At 51.6% G+C, this 24425-nt stretch overlaps 1 protein-coding gene across 1 annotated transcript; it reads left to right on the forward strand.

Moving 5' to 3' along the window:
- The first annotated feature begins 1457 nt into the window (after positions 1–1457).
- LOC100904384 (carbonic anhydrase-related protein 10) lies at positions 1458–21435 on the forward strand. Its single transcript, XM_029112553.1, is given in 9 exon segments — positions 1458–1675; positions 8616–8666; positions 14075–14211; positions 14887–15081; positions 18468–18636; positions 19688–19799; positions 20635–20848; positions 20906–20948; positions 21281–21435. Coding segments are annotated over 9 exon segments (1026 nt in total). The 5' UTR covers positions 1458–1638; the 3' UTR covers positions 21349–21435.
- Positions 21436–24425: the final 2990 nt, after the last annotated feature.

Below are 24425 nucleotides of genomic sequence, written 5' to 3' on the forward strand. Positions count from 1 at the left end.
AAATAGGACGCTGTCGGCAGCATCGGTTTCGTTTCCCGACTCGACTTCAGCTGATGCCACTGACGACGCTACTACGACTACTACTGCTGCGGTGGCGGCGGCGGCGCTTCACCTGCACGCCAGCCAGCGATCCTTGAGTTACTCCTTAATCCAGTTCTCTCTTTGAGCGAGGGCGTTCTCCTCTCGACGTAATTTCAACTTGTGACCTGACACCATCACGGCCAACGGTGTCTCTGACGGAAAGTATCAGATCCCCACCAGTCTTCTCTTGGTCCTTTTCTCCTCATGCTGTCGCCATCGTCGTCGCCGCCGCCACCGCTGCTCCTCCGTTTCAACCTCCTCGAGATAATTAGAATCACGCGAACTCGCAATTACAAGCTCTGGATTCCCGGCAGTTGACGGAATTCTTGCTTCAACAGATTTGAGACGGGGTTTGCGAGTAACTTTTCTATGGAGAGGTTGCCCAGCATCCCACCACAAACGGATCTTGTTAGTCGGAGCATCCCGCCGTAATCTGACTTTGCGTCGACGCCAAATTAGCTCCCGCCGCGTTGGAACGCGGATACCGACTTAATTCTGTTGGGCGTTGTCGCGCTCGGCGGAATTCAACTAAATAAGGAAACACGAGGAAAAAATGAAGAGCGCACCAATCGGGCTCAGGAGGTGAGATCCTCATATGAGTAGGTGCATCGTGTGCCGCGCATTCGTGACACGGAAAACACGATCTGATGGCGAGGTGTCCGGCAACAACGTTCCGATAAAAAAAACTCGGTGGAAAGCCCTGACGTCGGTCTCATCGAGGGGCTCCATCCGCAGCGAAAGAGATCAACGCGGCTATCGAGCAGGTAAACTCCGATCTGCGGTGAGCGGTGGAGAACGAGGGTGGAGCCGGAGAAGGTTCTCTTAATGGCTACACTATTATCAGAATTATCTCTGCTTGTTTAAAAGAGCAGATTAAAGCACGTCCGGAGTATCACGCACACTGCGATGATAAAACCGGCGCAAATCCTCCAGTTGAGACGTCACCCATAATGATCGGCTCAATTTTCCTTGATAACGTCATCTCACCCAAAGAGTGAGGTCGCTAGTCCGATTTCACTGCTCGATCAGCGGCTTCGTAGCTGTCCCCGAAGGAGAAAGGTCGGAGCCGATATCTACGATTTCCACGATTCCTCCGAGCGGGATAGAAGATGACATCAACATCTGAACCTCAATCTGCCGATTCCGCGGGATGTTCTCTCGATGAAGCCGCACTCGATAGATTCTCGAATGCAGGTATCATAAACTTCTCTCTCGATTGATGTTTATTCGTTCGATTCAAGACGATAATTAGTTAGGTGGAGGTGCCCTGACCAAGCGAAACCGCACGCGACTTCGAGGGACCCTCTCTCTTTGGAGGAAGGGCAGGACGGCGTGCTGTATGTACTTGGAACATTTGCCAAGACCCACTCAGAACAGCTGCAGACACCGAAGGTCGCGTTGGCCGTTCACGCGAGCGATTTCTCTCGTGCTCTGCCGGTGCTTGGGCGCTCTGATGAAAATTCGGTCTGGCGAACAGTGATTGCTGGTGGAGGACTGAAACTGGGTGAACTCGTAAGACGTAGCTCAAATCTTGCGGAGAACATTCAAAGAAACGTGATGTTGTTGAAGTTTTACATCCTCGTCACCGTACTAAGTAAGTTCAAGCCGTCGGCAGGATCGTTGCCTCGATGGAATCCCCCATAGATAAGAGCAGTCCGTGCTGACCCGTGGGGGCGGATGTAACGGGGGAAAGCTCGCTGCTAATTCGATACTAGACAATGCTCGAAATACTCCGGCTCCCGAGACTTTTTGCGATTTCTAATTCAGGTCGAGGCGAGAAAGTCAGGTCGGAGCAAAAGCATGCGAATGGTCTCAGCATCCGATTTCCTCGGCTGATGAGGCGAATTTCTAGCAGGGAGGAGCAAGAATTCTTTTCTTGACCATCATACGCAAGTTCGATTCCATGATCTGCCACCTGGACTTCAATGGAGAACTATCAGAACTGACTCACCGGAGCCACAAAATTTTTGTCTACGGATTCGGAGTGCTCCTCGGGGAACTTGCAGTGGATGGAATCTATTAACGCCCTCGCGCCGATAGGCCGCGGATTCGACGAGCAACGCCGGAATCGATTTTGTTTACCTACTTTGTTACGAAACGTCATGACGTCAGGCGAACTTTTTTAGGTTTTCGGTCGATTTCCGCCTCGCGGAGGCTCACGGAAACGATTCACGCAGACGCACCCAAATTTGTATTAGATTTTACAAAACGATGCTCGGGTGGGGTCGACTTCGATTCCTGCTACAGAGGAATCTCCTCACAACGAACAACGCTACAACGAATTTTTGGTGGAACGAACACTTCTTCCCTCTACTCGGGAAGCTCTCCATAGAGATAATGATGGAAAACCTTTGTTGGAGCGATTCACGACAACGAACATATTTCCCCTTCGCTCCCGCGTGGTCCGTTGTAACGATATTTCACTGTATAACTTTTGAGCGAAGAACATTATCAAACCCGATCAAGTGTCATGTCGGTATGAGCGAGAGTCAGTTTTTTGGTACTAGAATAACCATGAATCGGCTCCCCTGGCGCTTCGATACTCTCGAGTGTACAACAACTTCCCGCCGCGAAGCTCCGACGATCGCACGACGAGAGTTGAAAGGGATGACGAGCCGCTCACTCCGATGAATGTGGATCGCGACCGTATACAGTACGTAGATGACAACTGAGTCCGACCGTATGAAGTCAACAAAACTCTCGTATCGATCAAATCTTCGTGATTCACGCTATACCGCACCGATGGCAAACGAATCCATTATGAAAGATCACAGAGACGCGATATCTATATCTCCGCGCCTGCATCGACATGGGTGCGATCCGGAAAGGAATCGGCCCGAATGTGTACAATCGACTTGCACAGAATGTTGCATGTGATCGATCTCTTAGCGGTCTCAATGGAGCCGTGGAATTTGACTGCAATACTCAAAGGCAGAGGCGCAGCTCTTGTGACAGATAGGCTCATTTCAAGCTAATTGACTTGAGCCTCCGGGAACCTATTCCTCTTCTCTGAACCGCGGGAGATCAGGAAGCAGGAGTCAGAAGGTGAAGGCGGAAAGAAATTGAACGCCTGAAGAATTCTTAGAGAGGATGTCCTGACGGATATTCAGGGCGGGACCACTCGTCCAAGTAAGGTGTTCCTGTGTCTTCCCTTGTACAATCGACAATGGAACAAACATCGGCTGAAGAGGCCCCATCCGTCTGGTTGCGTCATCACTCCCCACAGGAGCACGCGGATACCCTTTCCCGGAGGGATGCTCAAAAACTGAGGATCCCGCTCCCGGCTGAATTCAATTTCGAGGATTAACCTTCTCGCAATTCGTATGAAACGATTCCCGTCGCAAAAAGGGGTGATAGAGTTCCGGAGGTCGGAGACGCAACCTGTGACATTTGTCTGCATCTAAAAGCGTGCAATTCTTTCGGAGTATCGCGTGAGAGAGATTCACCCTGGCCGCCCCCGAGAAAAATGAATGATCGAAATCCACAGGCTCTATTTGATGAGTTGAGGATAGAAGCACGGAACCGCTTGCTATCGGGGACGTTTCGAAGTCCAGCGTGAAGGCGGGATCCCCCCGCGATGATCAACTAGGGACACGGCAGATCGTTGGAAAGCCACGGGGCTTTCGACTTGGACGAGGTGTCCAGGTTCGCCAGACCTCGTCTCGCTCCCCGCCCGAGTCCCTTGGGGGATCAGACCGAGATTTCCAGTCAGCTCCGGAGTTCGTGGCTGTATCATTGTTTTCAGCCACCGGAACTGACCTCGCTACCTAATCTCCTTGCCGTAGCACTGATCTGATCGTCTGACCTTAGCGGGGAGAAAGTCCATTCAGGCCTCACACGGTGAGCTGGGAGCGCGCTTCCGAACGAATGCCGGTGGCACTCTGAAGCGAAATCGGGATTTGGTGCGTGTTGGCTCGCTGGAGGCTCCGGGAGAAACCTTCTCTGTAGTTCCAAATCTCTCGGCGTCATCCCGAGTCGATCCCGCAATGCTAGCAGGACAATGAGTCGGATGAGTTCCGAGGCTCGAAAACCGGCGTGACTTGATGATTGTGGCTCAGAGCTGAAGGGTTTGTCCAGCAAGACATGGAGAAGGAACGGCGACTGGCTCCCTGCAAGAGGGTCCCGATCGTACGGGACTCATTTTTATTGTCGTAGACAATAGTTCCGACGGTGCGGCGGCAAGAATGGCGAGGGATGCTGCGTTGACGACAAGATTCGCCGGCTAAGCAAGCAGTTGATAAGTTTATCATATGAACAAAAACAAATATCAGCCGAACAAGGAAGCCACCGCACCTTTATGCTCACACAGGAAATGCCCGAAGGGGCGTCTGCTTAACGACGACAAAACTTTTTTCTCCTCCACCTCCCTTTTTTAGCAAGTTGCACCTACCCACTGATCGAACATCACTCGATTCCTCTCGCCCAAACAGCGATTTCCTGCCTCGCTTGTAAAATGCTTTGTGCTTCCAGCGATCGAGTTATAGACTACTATACTCGTCGCTTACTGATAACTGGTTGTCATCGTCTCGTTTCCCACTCTACCCGGCCTTGTTCCCATCCTGACTGATAACGTGGGGAGCAATCACATCTCGAATGAGACAATGTTTGTGGGAAAACAATAATAAACGCTGAAGTAGACGAGCCTCGACCGAGGAAGGGACTCAGGAGGTCTCCCTCATATGAGCTCAAATATCGGCCCGGTTCGTTTGGCTGAAGACAGGCTCAACTCCAGAATGGATCAGGATCGAACACGAAAACAATGATTCGTCCGACCCCCCGTGGCTTTGATCACGAAAATAACTCTCGGAGGATCCTCCGGCAGACACCCGGAAATCGAACGAAGTCTCGGGAATCTAAGGAAGTCCCGCATAATCAGATTCGTCTTGTTGTGAGGAGCGATAGCGGATCCGGTCCCTGGAGCGGAGCAGGTCGACTGGCGCGGCGTTTTTGCTTCGTCAACTTCTGCAGAAGATGGCTTCAGTTTCCCTATTAATAGACGCCATTAAGACCAATGGATACGCTGGTCCATCTTCGGCCCGAATTATATGCGGCCCCTCGGCCGTCTTTCTACCGGCCGGCGTTCCCCTCCGACAAACCCGCAGCTGCTGCTGCTGTTGGGCCGTTACTCGCGTGGATATACAAGAACGTCGGCGCGCATCTACAAGAGCATGGATGGTGGGCGGTGGATATGCATACCCGATGGAGCTTCTGCGCTGAAGAGCTAATCAAGCTCCGCGCTCTTCTCCTTCAACCGTATCGAATACATAGAGGTGTACTCGCACACCAAATATTCGCGGCTATGGCGGCAATTGCACGGCAGCGATAGCCAACTGCAGGGCAACGACGGGACGGGTTAAGCAATATGCACATATGAGCTTGTATATGTATGAATCGTCTGCTCGTTCATGGGAGACTATTCTCAGGTTCGACCGGTGTGTATCGTGAGAACTAAGAACAATGGAGTTCACGTGAGAATCGTGAAGGCAATCGAGAGAGTCATCATCGTGCGCTTATTCGATCCTCGCGAAGGGAAAAAAACCTCATGAGGTCAAAATTTCCGGCTCTGTCCGGTCGCGGGTCCTTCCACTCACTGACTTCGGGTATAGAGGAATAATATGACGGAAAATGAAAGTTCCGATCTGGGTGCATGCGGTCGAAGCAATTATTCGCGCTCGTACCTCCCACAATAATTAGAGAGAGGGAGAGCGAGGGAAAAGCGGAGAAACCGACGAGGTATACCGCATATTTATTCGTAGAACGCTTCCGCCACATGCATGGACACGGAACGTGAATCGCTGCGACGTCAGGAATTGACATTAAGGCCGGCGATGACGAAGAACGATGGGGTCGTGACAAAGAATTAATGCTGCCCGCGGAAAAAGATCATCCCCATCGCTTTCCCCGCTATCGTCAGTCTACCTGCTTCTCCGTCTGAGGAGCTCATTGATCGTGTCAAACTTTTCAAGACGAGATCAACCTATCACACGAAAGCGGGACCAGTCCTCGTTGCAGCTTGAACTCTATTCGTAACGAGGAGCACAAATCTTCGTCGTTTCACAGACTGGGCCTCGTCGAGTCCGACTCGATGAAAAGCCCAGGAAGTCGCGAACTCGATTCCGATTGCGGATACACTTAGTTACAATATGGAGCCGGCACTGTGTCGCACGGTTCTCGCTCTCATGGGCTTCCCAGTGATTAAGGCTTATTGAGATTTGCCGAAGAGGTATTCGGGTCTCTCCACGAGCAATTATACAGAACAACTCTCAGAAACAATTGATTACGTCGGGCCTCGGTTCCTCCTTTTTATAAGAGGAAGCTTTTCACGTCAATCCGAGCACACGAATGATGTCATTTCCTACTCACCGATGCATTGGCGGAGAATCGTCGCAAACGAGGGAATTCCTTCCCATCGAACGAATCTCGCAAATGGAATAGCAGTCGGAATTATCCCTCGCCATCCGCAACTGGTAGTATGTTGGGAAAATACCTCCTGATTTCATTCATTCAATTTCGAAATCGATTCTCATCTGTTCGAGTACCCCGAATCTTCAGCGGGGAAGAATCCGCGTCTCGCGTGGGCTGTGTGCAGGGAGAGGTGCGTAGGACATACTTGATCGAATATCGATCGCTTTGAAATCGTATTCCTAATAAAACTTCCACCGGCACTCAGCTTGGACGTGCGTGACCGCCGTAAAAAACGTTCTAGGAAGTGAGGTTGCCCCGCTTGTCCTAGCGCTCCCAGTGGCTTAGAGTCGAGAACCGCGCGGGAGATCGAGAGATAGCGGGTGACGAAGAGTGTCCCTCTGTCGGAAGACTTTTGTAAGCCGTGTTAGTCGTTTCAATTACAAGCCGAGCCAGTGAGCGCTTTGCTAAGCCTAAGATATGAACACGACTAAAGAAAACACTGTACACGGAGGAGCTGCTCACCGTGGCCATTTCACCAAGAGCGGCTCAGCTTCCAGCTCACTGTCAGCCCTAGCGTAAGGATGACCGACCGACCGACCAACGAACCGAGTAAGGCTCAAGATAAATTTTATCTATTCATCACGCCGATGGACCAATGCTCCTCCTCCCAGACAAACGGATTCGTACTCCTAATCCCGATCTCGCGCTATGAAGATAGGAAAACGAAATCTCCCGGAATACAGATTTCGGCGCAGGCCAGAGCTGCGCAGTCGGCGGGTCGCAGGTGAAACGTTCCAACAGCTTCTCATGACGTAATTGAGCATCGCTGAGCGGTATGAGATCATCGGGATCGAGGAGTTCGAAGACGGCCCTTATTCGAAGAGTCGTCCTCCCTCCACTGTCAGAGCATTCCACCAACTACACTGCTAACAGAGTCTGCATCCCGCGACACCCGCTGCATATCTCACGATCCCAAATCTTGAAAGCGGTTCCGAAATTCCCGAATCAGACTTGAATAAGAAGCCATATCAGCTGCGGTTTGAGCGCAATGAATGTTGGTGCTTTAATCAATACTCTAATTAAATTCGAGTTCTGGTCTAGCGAGGTGTATGATGAAAGCCCGCACGATTTTCATCAATTGCTTGTTACGAAAACATCGGTACGAAGGTTTCTCGGTTCTAGACAGGTTGAAAGTCCCTTGAGTCCATATTTCTTGGCTTCCATTCATTACTCCGAGGCGGCTTGCCGGCGGCTTCGAGCGCACAGGAGATAATAATTAGGAAAAACGGATTTGTCTTCGAGATCGTCGTCCCCGTCGTCGTCTGGGTGTGGTAGAACGAGCGACCCGACCGAAGCTACGACCGGCGGTCAGGTAGGCACCTGTCAACCTACACCTGGTCAGACTCGACATCTTCTCACTCTCGTTCTTTGTCTTCCTCCTCATCTGGTCCTCGGTCTGTCTCCTGGGCATGAACATCGTGGGTACACCACGACAAGGTCAATGATGACCTGACACTGATTATCACCCAAGCAGGTGGAACAGACCGCCGCTGTCCACACTCCTTTAATGAACACGGTCCTCTGGGAACAAATGTCCTTCAACGATTGTGACCAAGTTATAGACCAGTGAAGCCCCGCCGCGGTCAATCCCAATGGGGATCTTGGCTGATATTCGCACCGATTCGGATGGTGGCGGCCGTAAAGGAACGTTTGTCTCGAGGCATCCCACGTCAATGTCATAGTTTGGCCAGAGAGCTGGGGCCGTTCATGCTGACACTCATACATACATGATTCTGCAATGCCCGCGGACTGTTCGAGCGAAACCAACGCAGCAATCGCGACAGACCCAACGGGTGACCGACGCCATCAAGAGACCGCTCCGGTTGTCTACAAATCCGAGTTCGCGCGAGAGCGAAGGCTGGATCGAGAAGCCGTACACCTGAGGCAGAAGGGACCTCGAGTGGGTCTCGACAGGGTTTGGAAGCGGAAAATGGAAACTACGTGGCTATGAAAACCCAATGTGCTTCCACTCATCGAGCCGGACATTAAGATAGCTCGACGCAGTCAGTTAAAAATCGTCCCTTAGTGTCCTGTCACCTCCGTGCTGATAACGAATGTGTTTCTTTCAGGCGTTACTTCAGCCAACTGGGAGCAATGGTGGACCTACGACGGGATTTCAGGTAGTCAATGTAATGAATGTAGCTTTGTCAGCCTGATTTTGACGACTCGACTGTTCTCAGTCTCAAGACTTTCAAGCGGATCAGTTCATATACGAACAAACGCTGCAAATCCAATTATTTTCCTCTGCCCTATGATTTCTCCTCGAGCCTCGATGAGAAGTAGAGCATTTTTTTCTGATTTTCCACCTTGAAATTTGGAAGCTTTGGGAACTTCGCTCATTCATTGCCTCTTAGCGTCTATTCCTCCGAGTCGCGTATCCCAGTTATTTGTCGCCGAATTTTAGAGCGTGGCAGGGAGGCCGGCCGGCCGGGCCGCCACCCGACAAGCCAGCTCCTTTGACTTCTTCCGTTCGGGGGGACGAGATGGATGCTCCACTCGTCTTGACTTTGCCGAGCAAGAACTGAGACGAGCAGGCGAGCGAGCAAGCAAGAAGCCGACCGTCCAACCGACCGAGCGAGACTCTCTTACCATCGAGCGATGAGCGCTTTTATGGCTGGAAGCCTCCACGTCGGGGATGCAGGGTCGAGAGCGGGTGACGCGGAGAACGCTCGAGGTCAGGCAATGATTGTTCCCGGAGTGCGTGGTCCTCGCCGGCCGCGCTCCGGTCAATAAGCTCGGGGACTTCCCGAGTTTTCTGCATCTCTCAGGGAGCATTTTAATCTCTTCCTCCGAGGAACGGGTTTTATACCCATTCGCGCAAGTCCTGCTTTAAGCCAATGAGGTCAACGATGAGCGGAATTTCCGAATCCGCGAATCTGACCAGATTGCGAATCTGCGGCGGATTCGTAGGGTGCGAGTTCACTTTGCATGCATCTGCCATTCCGCTCGTATTCTTGCGAAACAAGCGCAAGTACGGCTGTCAGCACAGAATTGAGCGACTTCGCGAAATTGCATAGCGCGCCAAGAGGGTACCAATAAATGCAGCGATGGTGCGGCGAACGGTTTCTAGCGAAGGCGGTACCTTCTCCTTGCCGCCGTCGTTCAACGAGCAAGAAAGTGGTATTGCGTTGATGGTTGACCAAAGGGCTGGCCGGGGCTCGGACATTCGCTCGCTCTACTGCTCCTTGCGGCCGTTCGGAGTTCTTTTCCACGCATTAACTCGAAGCCTTATGCCGATCCTCTGGTGAGAGCAGCAACGACTCGGAGCGCCATCAGCAGAGCAGGCATAGACCACCACCCCACCACGATCAGAATTCAGGAGTTTTCTCGCCGCACCAACTCCCGAGTCGAGTTTAGCTTTCCTTGGCGCCTCAATGTCGCGACTCGGCCCCCTCCCTTTTCTTCTGCATGTCTGTTCGTCCGCTCGGAGGCTGAATGGTTGGTCTCCCGGTGGGGTGGATGGGTGGGTGACTTGGACGGACAAGGGCGGGCTGAGGTGGGGTGATGAAGGGCATCGACAAGCTCTGTTCATTCCGCAATCTTCTTCGTCCCTCAACGCTCGCCCCACTGCGAGCCCTGCTCGTCCTCTGGTACCTCCGTTCCTTGCTCGTCTCTGTCGGCCATGAACAGCGAGCACTCTGGCTAATCGAGTTAGCGATTGGCGAATTGTCCGCTGCTCACTCGCTGGCGACTGAGGGGAACTGGAAGATGATCTCGATGTCTCTCTGTGCGTTCCAGTGTTTCCTTCTCGCTGCTGCTACTGCTTACACCGCCTCTGCACCAGCGGCAACAGCGGCAGCGGTCCCGTATCTGACTCGTCCACTATCTCTCCGTGAAGCAGAAGCTAAGACATCCTTATCGGGTGCCTGGGAATATTTGCCTCCCCGCTGCTACGACCTTCAGTGTCACTTTAGCGAAGTAGCTAAACGACGATTGGCCGTGGAAAAAAATCTCTGCCGATCATTTGACGAACGGACTGATTGTGAAAACGGTGTCGCAACGCTTCCCCATCTCCATCTCTTCTATTTCACTTGATACCCTCCGAATTTGAGAATGGGAAGTGGGCACGTCTCTAAACAGGAGTGAAGAACGGCCACGGGTCGCAACTCTTAATTATTTCGTTGCTGATACTGATGCCGCTGAGGCGGGACTCCAGAGCAGTCCCCATTCGTCGTGGGTGTCGTCGCTCCTCTCGAATGCCTCCTTCCGATGCGTCCGTGGTAGGAGTCGCTGCGTCAATCCTATTTGGCTCAATCGCGGAAATGGCACTCCTTAGGAAGGCCTGTTGTCCTTTTCCGAAAGAGAAGGGGGAGCGACTCCTGATGCTCTGCTGCTCCCTACCGTTCTCCTGACGGTCTCCCCTCCCTTCCCGCTAGGTCTCTGGGGGGATCCGGTCCACATTGAAGGGAGCGGGACGGTTAGTGAAACGCACTTCCCATCGCCCCCCGATGCTACTTGCTTTCAATGTAGCGTCAACTCTGAAGCGGAGTTTCCGCTGAGTCATCCCGAAGGAGGCGAAGATGTCTGTCGATTGATACGGATGTGCGTAGCAATAAATTTCCTGGCTCAATGTCGCCGTCTCCTCGTCGACGATGTACCTGGCGGCTACTAATCGAACGTTCGAGTCTCCTCTTTCTCCGTGAGGGAGAGGGATGTAGGTCCTATCATGTCGTCCGGTGTGCTCTTCCGCCGCCGCGGCGGACGACCGAGGCGCTTTGTAGGCAAAAGGTATATCGGTCAGCAACAAGCAGAATGAGACCGACGGTGGGATCCCGAGGGCAGAACGGCGCGCCAGTGTGGCGGCGACTTGTTGCCCAGATACCCGATCGCAGGGTCAGGAAACCCTTCCCCCACTGACTGTTTGGCGGGCCAACTCGCTTCGTACGACGTTTTAGTAATCCGAGCTTGACGACAAAGCGTTCTTAGCGCAGTAATGGCAAACATGAACCAACAATCATCGTCGGCGTCGGTGCTCGCCCGGGCCTGACCCAGCTCCCCGTCTTCTTTTTCATGTTCTTGGCAACTTGAGACATCGCCGATGGCCTCTGCATTATGCTCTACGCTCTGTCCGTGCAGTGCCTGCCCTACGCGGCTGGGTCTTTGCTCTCTACTCCTGTCCAGCAGTCCCGGTTGCCGGCGCATAGATCCCACCCCGGATATCGTCAGAGTATTGCTCCGGCCTCGGTGCATGTTCTCGGACTCATTCTGAGGCTATGGAAGAAACGGAGCCGGTTCTGCAGATTGCAATGCTCCTTGGTTTCGCGCTTCGAGAACTGTCGCTAGACTCGAAGACGGCCGCGAGACAATGACGTGAGGGACAGTGTGTGTTTTGGGTGGTTTGCATATCCGTCAGAGGGAATGAGGGGCTGTGGGGGAGGATCGCTCGTCGGATCGAATAGTATTCAGCAGAAGGAGTTCATGGATCAATGTGCTTTTCACTCGATTAGCGATACGATTCGAAAACTTACCCGAGTCTCCCTTCTACCGGGACTCACTCAACTAAACCAGCATGCCCGCTATGTATCATGACGATTTGCTGTGTCATTGATATTCTTCCTTATTCGTGCTCCTGAGTAGCTCCTGGTCACCTCTGTTCTCGCCATGCAAGTCGCTATTTTTCAAAAGAACATCGACTTGGAAAAATGGGTGGAGGGAGCGGTCCGTACGTGGTCTCGCTCTCTGGATCATTGGTCGCCGAATTCCCTCGTCTCGACACAGAACTTCTGTGAGCACGCGCCCCGTATTGAGCTGACCTATCGGTCGGGAGTTCCGTTTTCGGTGGATCGTTAAGCGGTGCCTGGGACTGGGAGCTGGGAGTTCGCCGGAGACTTGAGAATTTTCAGTGCCTCAGAGGCAGTGCTTGTCTTTGGTGCGCAGCAGAGTACGATCGGGGCTGATCTACATGACAATGAGCGTTGCTAAGCAGCGACGCTCTGATTCGGAGTGTCAGAAGGGTTTGCAAATCTCGTTCTTCGGGGGTTGTCGCGGTTTTGCGGACGAGACCTCGGTGAATTTCCGCCCTAATGAGGTGTGCCTACGGGGAAGTCCGGTCCGGAGGAGTGGGCTTCGCCGTCCTACTCCGAGGCAGTATATTCTGAAGTCGAGAGTCACAGATGCATATGCCGGGTTATGAGTTATGACACGTCTTTCATTAAGATCGGGTCTTGTCATCGAAAAAGAAGAACTCCCGCTGCGGGATGGACAATGAATTGCTCGGAATTCGGAATCCCGGATGTGCACTGGAAGGGGACTCTTTGCATCACTTGGAAGTTCTCAGATCCGAGGTCAAATCCCACAAGCGTTCCCCAGATCGCAGATCTATTCCGAGACTTCATACGATGCTTCCGCACCAAATGCGATCGCAGAGGCTCAGAAGCACGCCTGATGACACATACGAATAGTTAAAGCACTTAAATTGCGATTTGCGTAGATCCGCGAAGGGACCGAGGCGAGCGACCCAGCTGCCCCAGCGTCCAGCCGGCTGACAGTTGTGGACGGCATATCTCGACGGAACCGGAAACGGCTTCACGCGCCTTCAATCCAAAAGATACAACGAGGCATGCAGCAAGCATCGCAGTAAAAGTCCGAGAACAGCGCATCATTGACAATGTGTGAAGAACGAGAGCGTTTGATGAGATGTCTCAATCCGTAAGGCCAGCGAGCCTCTCGTCCGTTCGTCGCTGTGGACGTCGGCTTTTTCACTATACATTCTAATGATGTGTCTGATGAAGCTCGTCGGCGAGGGAAGCACTCTCTCGCCCCCAGCCCCTCGTTCAAAAAACCGTCCCAGAACTTTGGTGCCTCACATACAACATGGATCGCTTAGGGGACGAGCCGCTCGCTCCAGCAGGCTATGTTTGGGTTGACGGCTAATAATTCAATCGCCGTTTTATCTCACTCAGTCATGGAGGAGAAAGCGACGACAAATGAAATTCGCTCCCGCCTTGTTTCCGGAGCGTTCGCGGAGAATAAGAGAGTATTCTCTGAAGACACGACATGAGCAGATCCGTGTGGAATATTTCCCTGCGGTCAGAGAAATCGCGTGGAGCACTGAGGAAAGACACTACGACCGCCGAGAGAAATCGTAGCAAGATTCGGAGGCGGACTTGTCCGAGAAGTGCCGGAGCCTTTGATTCACTATGCATTGAATTGGGAACGAAGTGGACAAAATTTCTCCCAGAAGAACGAGTCGGGGTAACAACCATGGGATTCTATGCAAAACGCCTCAACTGTTCGGGAGTGTGAGGCTAATCGTCCTCCGCAAGATTTGATGCTCTCCATCAGGAGTGTTGAGAGATGACCAATTTTCAAGGTCCGTTCCTCTCCCTCCCTCTCAATGTTGACGATATTCTGACTATTCCCTAGCGGAGCACAATTAGTACTAGCAAAGCGCCGCGGGAAGAAAGGGGGAACGCGGGCAGAGGCGCTCTCTCACACGACAGGGAGTACTACGGTAGCACTCTGACAGTTTTCGCCGAGATCGAACGAGTTACAGCATCGGTTGACCTCGCTGATTTCCTAATTGCAGGACCAGATTTCTGGGGATTGTTGAATCCCGATTGGCATTTGTGCACCAAGGGACGTCGACAGTCGCCAATTAATATTGATCCTCAACATCTACTCTTCGATCCACACCTGAAATCTCTGCAGGTCGATAAGAGTCGGGTGAGTACGCAAGATGATTGGTTGAGAGAACACTACGCTCTTCAAAAAAGGTGATCCGAACTGTTAGGAACACTCTGATTAACACGCGCATTAATAGAATGTGTGTGCAAGTCGCAGCTGCGCGGCTTGTACCGAATGTCAAACGCAGATGTTTTATGGTGGTTTGTGAAAAATTGAAAAGCGAGCCCAGCTCAAATGATTCGTTACTCAGAGAGAGTTAGGACAAAACACCGTCAAGTCGACATTTGGGCGAGAAAGCTGAGAAGTTTCCGCCCAGTCACAGCAGTGTCGAGCTAGCTCGAGAGGAATCTGCGGAGGGGGAATCCGACCATTAAGACCCCTGCGGTTGTCCGTCTAAGCTCACTTTATTGGGAGTTTGGGACCGGTCTTGATAAATCAACTTCAGAGCTCCCCTTTCAAGTCGTCTTTGCGGGCGTCCCTGAAGCGAAGGCGAAGGCCAACTCGAGTTTAATTGCGAACGAATCGTCAAAAGCATTCCGGAGCCTCGATGTGTCCGTACGCTCTTGTCATTGCCAGGCCGTGCACTCGATGAGTACTGTTCTTCTCCCTATGATCCTCGGCCCTCCCAATGTGGCCACCGAATCCTCCGAGGATCGACACATGTATTTTTCTATCACACACACAATCAGTGATTCTCCTTCATGCATTTTCCAGGTGAGCGGGTCGCTGACCAACACCGGCCATGGCATCGTGTTCAAGGTGTCGGAGTCAGCGTCCGAGCCTTTTGTGACCATCCAAGGCGGTCCTTTGTCATACACGTACCACTTTTACGAGCTCCATCTCCACTACGGGAAATCCGATGATCAGGGAAGCGAGCACACCATCGCCAGCAAACAGTTTCCGGCCGAGGTAATTTCTAGCTCCGGAAAGGTTCAAGATCGGCACTTATCGACGCGAAACTCGACACTTGTACGACCTGTTCCTCGAATGAGCGAGTCATGATGACGACATCCCGAAGAATGATTTTTAGCTCTCCCGGGAAAAGCAAGCGACCGAGTTTTGACAAACAATGAATTTATTCGGTTCGTGGTGTGGATGGGCTACATGAGCTTGAGCTTCCGAGCGGGAAGGACCGTTGCAGACGGTGAATTCTCGATAAGGATTTGGAAAGAAAAACACCGGGCCTGGAATAGGGAACCGAAACAGGATCCCCGCGTAGGCGGTCCGAGTCCTTTGCCGGTCGGTCGGTCGGTCGACCGGCTGCTAAGGTGGACGGACGGACGGAAAAACTGAGTGGGCTTCCCGCATTCGTTCGCTCGCATGCAGCACGTACGTCGTATTCTGAAAAGAGATATTGAGCTCCTGCTTCTTGCTGGTAGCTGCTGGGCGGATGCTTGAAGCGGTGGTATCGAAGGCGGCCGCAGCATTTGAGGAGGGGGGAGGAGACTATGAGGGGAGCAATCCTTATCGGAAACAATAGGCTGACCACTCAGGCATACCCAATTTAATCCGAAAGGCCCACGAGAGATTCGGACTGAAGTTCCTTGAATCCAGACCACACAGAAGCTGATTCGGAACATCTCATGAGCCGATCTGCGCAGCAGCTTTGCAAACTCAAAACAGATGCTAGCCACAGACAGGAACAGAAAATGATACTCCAAAGCGAAATGAGCAAGATCCAGTCTTCGCTCGTTCTACAACAAAGCAAACAATCGAGCCTTAACAGATCAGCCAGTCGAAGAAATCCAATCGATTTCGTACGGGAGTTTCGTTTTGAGCACCGCGATGGAGACGTCGGCGAAACAGCAGCGTCAGACGGATAATATGAGAACAATTGTAGTACGTCTAGCGATGCGGGCGCTAGACAACGTCGAAAACTTCAACGGTGAGCGTGGGGCGGTCGAGCCGAAGGAGAGCCAACGAACCAGGAACAGATGGATGGACGACCGAATGGGGACGAGAGTTCGCTAGGGCATCTCAGCCGATTGACGCATGTTCACTCAGCTGTGGTGATAGAGCAGAGGTGGCGAAAAAAAATCGGATGGAGGAGAACATCTCCGCAAAAATCTAACAGAAGTCTCCCTCTGAAGATCCCTCGCACTATCGCTCGAGCAAGCTCGCTCCATCTCACGCTTCAGTTTTATCTCTTGCGTCGCTGAAGTCCCTTATTCCTCACAATGCTTTTCACTGTTTCCTATGCTCCTCGCTCCAAACGCGGGTTGGTTATGACTCTTCTTCTAACCCTCATTGTCGATCTTTCTGTTCCAAATGATTCTTTAAGCACCCAAGATTGGACTTCAAGCGATAATAAGTTTAATTACGCTTCGAAGAAGAGGAGAAGACCGATGAAAGCGTCGTTAGTCTTCCTACGTTGGCCTCCCTTTATTCTCATGACTCCCGATACCATTTGGGCTCTTTCGGTCCTGACCATGTAGCACAAGTGGCTTCAGAGAGAGAACAGCTGAGATCCCCGCTCGGAGGAAGGGAGTATACTATCCTGAATCCTGTCGCAGTCGACGGAGATCGACTGGAATATTCGCGATTTCCGATCAATATTCCCAGGATGAGTCACCATTCGGTAAAGAGTCATTGTTGAGCTCGTTTCTTTTCGTTTTTGAGGTCGTACCGCCTTTTCATTCAATCGCAAAACGGCGCTCGCCATAAAGCTCCCCGTTAGAGTTTTTCGATTCCCTTATCGAGAAAGTGATTCTCGTCGCAAAACATCGACGTCATCTTCCAGCCCTTCATCTGTGATGAGCTCCACCGACGGAGCCGCGATGTCTGGCTCTCGGCGGTGAGAAGCGAACGTTTCCGCGACCTGGGGAGAGGAAAGACCCTCTGAAGACCGGAGTGTCTGCGGGGTTTCTCCGGGATCCGAACCTTATTGCTACAAGTACGGTCCATTCAGAAGCTTTCTCGAATGCGACTGCATGGCCAGATCACCAAGTCAGAGCTCAGCGAGCCTGGAACATGTGTCGGCTCCCTCGTAGTTAAGTTTCATTATACAAATGACGCTCTCATGCAAATATCCGTCAAGCTAGCCTCGATAAAGTGTGCTGGTACCTTCCGATTCGATCTGACGGCCATCGCCCTGAAGAGGTCCGACAACTTTTTGCGAGACATTGTGCCGCAGATTTTTCCATCGTCGACCGGACATGCAGCGTGGGATACCCCCACGCGTTATTCACAGACACGAGGACTGAGTATGTAGGTTGCTCGATGAAATCCGCAGTCCATACCTCGAGCATGGCCAACGAGAGCTCAACGAAAAATGCTCTAAAAGAGGAGTGCGTAGTCCCAGTGTAGACATTCCCGGCCTCTTCCAATCCACCTCAATGTCTACTCTGCATAACAAGTGTCCCTCGAAGCCGAGGCTCGGAGTCCGCTACTATTGACGATCCGACAAAAAGCGGCCCCTACCGTGGGAATACGTGTTTTCTCTGTAATGGAAAACCCTTGAAATAATCGCGACTTGCTGTCGACTGGCGGACTGGCAGTAATCCCTGAAGGCTCGCCTAGTGATGAACACGACACGACATATGTAAACACGCTTATCGGAACGAAGAAAGAAGACAGCGAGCGCGCCTCTCCTCAAAATGGGGATTAAAACTCAATTTCGTCTCCTGGCTCGCGCGTCTCGAGGATCCAAACTCGCGCGGGAAGCCGCTTGCTTTCCCGCCTGTTCGGTTCTACAGTCGGTTGCCGCCGCCGCATCCAGCGCCTTACTGCCAAGCGAGCAGCTAGCCTACGAACGAACCCCTTTTTTTCCTTCAGATCCTCGTTGTCAAACTACTGGCAGTGAGTGCCGCTGAATTTTGCCGGAGCTCTTCTACTATCGTACGTTCCTCCGACTCTTTAGATAGCGTCACTCTAGTGAGTGCCTTCTTCTCCGTTCATCTCTTCCATCGCAGCGGCGGTTGCTGCCGCGGCGTCGGCCGACGTTCTAAAACCTTTCAGGCGTTACGGAGATATTGAATATGAGGGGAATAGGGATGCGGACGCGGAGCATATTGCGATATGAACGGATAAATAAATGCGTATGATGTACTAGGGAATCTGCGAAGATATTGTTTCGGATGGGTTCTTCGCCGCGAGACGTTCAACACTTGTATAAAACTCGATCATAGGAGATTTCTTCCTCCACGTCTAACGGCTCCCCTGACGCGGGAGTAGCATATCTCCCGCTTATCGTAATGCGTTTTCAACAGCGAGAAAGAATCGACCGAATTTTAGCTAAGAGTCCGCCGACTCGAGCTCCCGGATACGGTCGACTAAGCGCGGAATTCGGCTTGCAGTTGCAGATATTCGGATACAATAGCGATCTTTACGCGAACATTTCCGAGGCGCTGGAGTTGCGCGAAAGCAGCGCCTTGGTCGGATTATCGGTCCTGATGCAGCTCGGAGAGACGTCATCGCCGGAACTACGAGTCATCACGTCACCTCTCCGAAAAATCGTCTACCGTGGTACGTACTTTCCCGAGAATCCTCGGCTCCTGCTCATCATTCGAATATTCTCATTCGGAGCATGTTCTTCAGTCTCGGAATCGTTCCCAATATTCTGAATCGATCGGTCCCGAGCTCATCGAGGACGCGATTGTTTCCCACGGAAAAGTGCTCGAGAACTCTCGACGCTCGAAAGTAGGTCCCTGATGGTACGGATGATACCTAGACCCTAGACCACGAGAAAACATCGATAGCGTGGAGCATGAGAAGCTGTGCCGCGAGGCAACCACCATTCCGCGGCGAACACGTCGAGATTACGGCGCGTGCCCTTCGTTTTCATCATGTCTTCAGATATTCCGAGCTCGGAATACGTAGTATGTCGGTACTCGTTCCCGCATCGACCCCCTCCCCGGAAAAACGCAGATGATCTGAGTTTCGACCCTCGGACAAGCGAATTCACCGGAAAAAAAGAAGAACGCCGTCCCCGGGAGGAACACGACGGAAACCCCCATTCCCCCTCACCCCGCCGAATATTTCCGGGACAACTCTATGTGGGGAGAAATATCCGAGTGACTCGCGACGGTACAGGTCTGCGGAGCTCACACGAGAGAGAGGAGACGTCACTTTGTCGCGAGTCGTAGACAGAATTGAAGCCTCCCTCTCATCCATGGGGCGGTGAGCCTCCCACGTGAAAAGTGTCATAACAATTATATCTGTACGAGCAATGGGAGCTATTTTGACGTGATCGGCATGCCTCGAGGTAAGATCTCTGTCACGACAGACGCTGTCGGAGATCCCCGCGCGCTCTGGCGCATCAGAAACCCGTAAAAGTCTTGCTCCCTCAAGTCGCGACGCTCAATTTCTACACTATTTCGGAACCCTGCCCCCGACCGACCAACAAACCTCCATTGGATGCGGGGGCGCAATCGAGGCGGACACAAACTATCATACGTAACTGTGATCAGGAGGAAAACTTGTTTACGGAATGCAAAAATTTTCTCCGGATAGAGAGCCTTCGGTTTCTCTCTATCGCGGGCGGCTCACTCAAGTTTCGCTCGACTTGTGATTCCAGGTCAGGAAGCCTCGATCCAGCACATTTCGCTGAAGGAACTCCTGCCAGACACAACGGAGTATATGACGTACGATGGCAGCCTCACGATGCCCGGCTGTTACGAAACAGTGCGGTACGTTCCACCAGACGTTGTTGCGGGTTACCAAAGTCCATAAGACCAATTAGTTTTTTATGTTTGCGGTTGGTCTCGCCGACTTAGTTTTAATGGGGACAACCGATGTAATTGGCGATTGGTACGGAATTTCATCGCGGAATTTCGACCATGGATTGCTTTGTATACGAAGTCACGAAGATCGTTACGGCTCGTGCTCGTAAGAGAATCGCGCTGTGTGAGAGACTCGTTCTCCTCTCGAAATTCTCTCCTCGGAATAGCTTGAATGCGGGCTATCTCAGCGGTAAGGGCGGAAAATCTCGATTTCCGCGAGAAAACTTCTACTCTCACTCGAGCCCAGCCGAGCTCCGACGAAGTGTTTTTGGGTCGTGACTCAGGGGCTTGTTTTTCTGATTCGTCGTCGTAAGCTCCCGATTAGACACGCTTCGTCGCGGAGTCAGGGTGCATAATTCTATCGGGCCGGGGAGCGGGGAGTATCCATAACTTCTTCCCCAAGTGACAGCTTTGTCAGGCATGCTCGGAATGAAATCAGGGAATTTTCGGACACCCGTTATTGGGATCAATGGAGTGGATATACGGAGACTTGATTCCGATATACTCTCGGGAAGATATTCCTGATAATTTGGGATCAATTCAGACAACGAGGACCCCGAAATCGTCCTGGCTTTCGGGAGCTGTTCACAACACACAGTTTCCAGATTCAATTTCGACGCGCTCATGATTCACGGCCTCTCTTGGATCAAGTCCTTCCCGGAAGTGAAATCCTGTTCACGATTTGGATCGGTTGAATTCGGCTCGACGACGGTCTCATCGGACACGTTCATGACACTTTCAGATGGATTGTGATGAACAAGCCTATATACATCACGAAACAACAGTTGTATCTCCTTCGGAAGTTGATGCAAGGAGACGATGCCAATCCCAAAGCTCCCATGTGGGACAATTTCAGACCAACTCTGCCCCTGAATCAGAGGGTCACGTGGACGAATATCGACTTCGCTCACAGCAGTAAAAAGGTTCGTATAATCGATGAATAATTATGCTTATACGTCAAATGTCGCCGGAAGAAAATGAGGGATTTATCCCGGGGGCGTTGCGTATTCCAGGGCAATAACTGTCCGCGCATGCGGAGAGAGACCGGCTACCGAGGCGAGTAACTCATATAGTTCCATAAATCATAAAATTCTCGATTTCATAGAGGTTCAGAACTCATGGAATTTCAGATTCAATAGAATTTGTAAAGTCAAAGAATCTCAGATTCAATAGAATTTGTAAAGTCAAAGAATTTCAGAACTCATGGAATTTCAGATTCCATAGAATTTTAGAACTCGAAGAATTTCTGATTTCATAGAATCCTAGAATTCATAGAATAGAGATCTCATAGAATTTTAGAACTCATGTAATTCTAGAGCTCATAGAATTCCAGATACACCCGATCCCAAGTCCGAGTTTCGCTGACCGTTCGTGGTTTCCTATTACAGTGAACGCGAAATACACGCGGCCGGTAGCGCTTGACGATACCGAGGACCTGGACAAGGACATTCTTTGAGGAATCCGACTCGCGTAGTTTAGTTTGTACATACGGTGGAGTAATTCGATGTAAATATTCACCTGTTCAAGTAAACACATTGTCATATTCACAGCTTTTCAATTTCGCAACGCTGGGGAAAGATTCGTGTGGGAAGATTCGGAACCCATCCCTGAAACCACACTCACAACTATCTAGTGGGTCACGTCCCCGGATAAACGGTCCAGGCCTTGGGCGCATGGAATCAACAGAGGCGTCGACGATACTCAGGGGTATCGGGGCCGGAGGCAACCGAACTTGAGCCGAAAGACGAATGTGGAGAAGAGATGATTTTGAAAAAAAGTTCAAGCAACATTCGATGAGTGTCATTCGGAGAGGATTAAGGAGACGAATATCCTTCTCTCCCTCTCTCTGAGCAAGGATGCAAAGTTCAAAAGCAGCTGGTGCAACTTGTTCTGTCTCCATGAATCTTTGTCGGTGGAACTCCGTCGCGCTTGTTGCGAAAGAAACTTCGTCTCCTCGATAAGATTGAGCCGCACGTGAGCTGCGTTCTTGGCGAGTCTGCGAAGGCTGTTCCGAATTGGCTTCTTTGGATTCATCAACAAAACCGCGTTCGCATGTAGCGGCTGATAGAGCGCTCGCTGCCGCCGCCCAGTACGGGCCGAATATGCATTCATGCATATATGGACAAGGGTTTCATGTGCGCTGTGAGCCACGTGCGACATCCACCATCGAGCCACTTCCCAATCTGGCTCGATCGAGATCACCGTGCTCCGAATTCCCCCATTCCGAAGTGAACCAGCGAGCGCACATCCGAGACAAGGACTCAGAGAATTGATATGTCATCCGGATACGCAGCGAGAGGAAGTCCTTCCCGAGCGGTCGCGACGACGTTCATCGATCCGGGCGCGCAGCATCAAGGTGGCTCCCGCAAGTCGGCGGCACCTCTGTTCATACCTCGGTGGCGGCTTCCTTCGTCTTCCTACAGCTGAGGAACGATATTATTAACAATAACAATGACGACGACGATAGCAACAAGAAAAATGACGTCGGCGACGACTCAGGCTCCAGATAGACGCGCCGGAGGTCTGAAACAAGATCGATGAGGCTCCCGAAGGGATCCTCATGTCGAATATTGACTCAGCAGATGACCGATCTTTCCTTGCTTCCGGATACCTGCTACTGATTGAATGATTGTACCTTGATTATTCTGATTGAGCTCGTGCCACTACAGAATTGGAGCGCAGGCCGGAGAAGTTCTCGTGGGATCGTCGGGAGCTGGTACCTGCTTCACCTTCACTTGCAGGGTCCCCCCGACAGCGCCAGCGTTGGTTGACCAGCGATTCCTGCATGTCGCTCGGGATGTACGATACTTTGTCCCGAGCAGGGATCGATCGGAATCTCTTGAATCTTCGAACAGCGTGAAAAATCTGTCTGATCGGGGATTTCAAGAAAAATCGTTCCGTATGCTAATGGACCGACTCTTGATACTATCGAAGAGCGCTCAAGCAGTGCAAATGGCCGCCGGACAGAGGAAAAGCGACTCCGGAAGCCGCATTCGGCTCAAAAACCTAGCTCTCTCGGGATGCATCAGAATCACTTGATTGTTCGAGAACAGTAAAGATGAAAAGTTTTAACGAGCGCGGCATTTCATTGCTGCCCGCAATGACACTTGCATGGGCGAGAGATTCTCAATTGACTGTCGACAGGCTCTTCTCGCTCGGAGAAAGCCCCCTGATCGGACAAGAGAAAAGTCATTTGATCGAAAATGCAAATATATGAGCTCCGCATTCAGATGTCCATCCAACTTAGTCGCCGGATTAAGACTCGGGGTTTCCTCCTGCTTTATGAAGAGTCTCTTTCCATGCTCGTTACCCCTCGAATTCGTGTGGATCGTCTTGGAGCTGCTGTACCAAGCTCTCCATCGAATCACTGCCCGTTGATAACTGCGAACCATGGACTCAGAAAGGAGATGCTCAGGAATTATGACCCAATGACAGATCGGAAAACTAGAACTTTGTAGCTCCTAGGCACAATTGACATACGACTCATCTCCCCAGGATCGTTCGGGTATACACTCCAACTCACAGTTCTGCTTTGTTGAGCACATTGTGAGAGCTTACGAGAGAGCGTCTTGAATCGAAATGTGGGCTGACATTGATAGGTAGCCATAGAGAATCCGATCAGGAACGACACCAGGCAAAGAAAAAAGTCACCAAAGGACCGAGCAAACCGCGGAACAAAATCACGAAAAGCCTGGACATGTCCGGGGTTACTGCGAAAGGCGACATAATTCGTCGTCGATATTGAACCGAGAGGATTTCACACTCGTGCGGACATCGTTGGGAACACGGCCGTAATCGCCGAATTATATCGCTCGAAGGCTTGTCCGGATGGTCCGACGTCCGACTGAATCCACATACTGATACTCCATATGTCTAAAAAGTTAGCATCCGGCAGAAATCGAGGAAATGTGCAGATGCTCGATCGGCCCTCCAACAGGCTCTGGGAGCCATTCTCGAACCCGGAGCAGAAGTCTTGACTCTAGACCAGCGGTTCCCAACCTTTTTGGCTCCGCGGCTCCCTAGCGAACCCAGAATTCCCCCGCGGCTCCCAGGATCCCAGTGCCCACGCGGCTCCCGCGGCTCCTACCTACTCTCCCTTCTTTTTCCCCTAAAAGGACCATTCGCAGCTACATTCCGGCACTCATAACTTGCATGTACATATATTGTTCACAAATATTCCGCCTCCCTCTCGTCAATTCCCCGTTTAAAAGACTGAATGGGAATCTCCGGAGACAAGCAGCTCCTGGCTGGAAAAGGTAGCCTCGCGGGCATACCAGAGCTCTCTAACAAATGAGTCCAATCTCTCTCGACGGAAGAGAAGAGTTGAGCTTCTCGAAGCTCACGGGAAAAAGCTTAGTGGTGGATGAAGTGTTCTCTGCGGGGAAGACACAAGGAAACAAAAGGTGCTCCGTGCGGTGGTGTGAAAGCGAGTGAGATTTTATTTTAGCTTCGTTCACTCCTCGATGGAGTTGAACGGAATGGCGGGAACACAACCGTGGCAGATGAAGTCGATCCGTTTCGGAACCTTCCCTT

This window comes from Galendromus occidentalis, unplaced genomic scaffold (assembly GCF_000255335.2).
Source record: "Galendromus occidentalis unplaced genomic scaffold, Mocc_1.1 scf7180000077515, whole genome shotgun sequence".
NCBI lineage: Eukaryota > Metazoa > Arthropoda > Arachnida > Mesostigmata > Phytoseiidae > Galendromus > Galendromus occidentalis.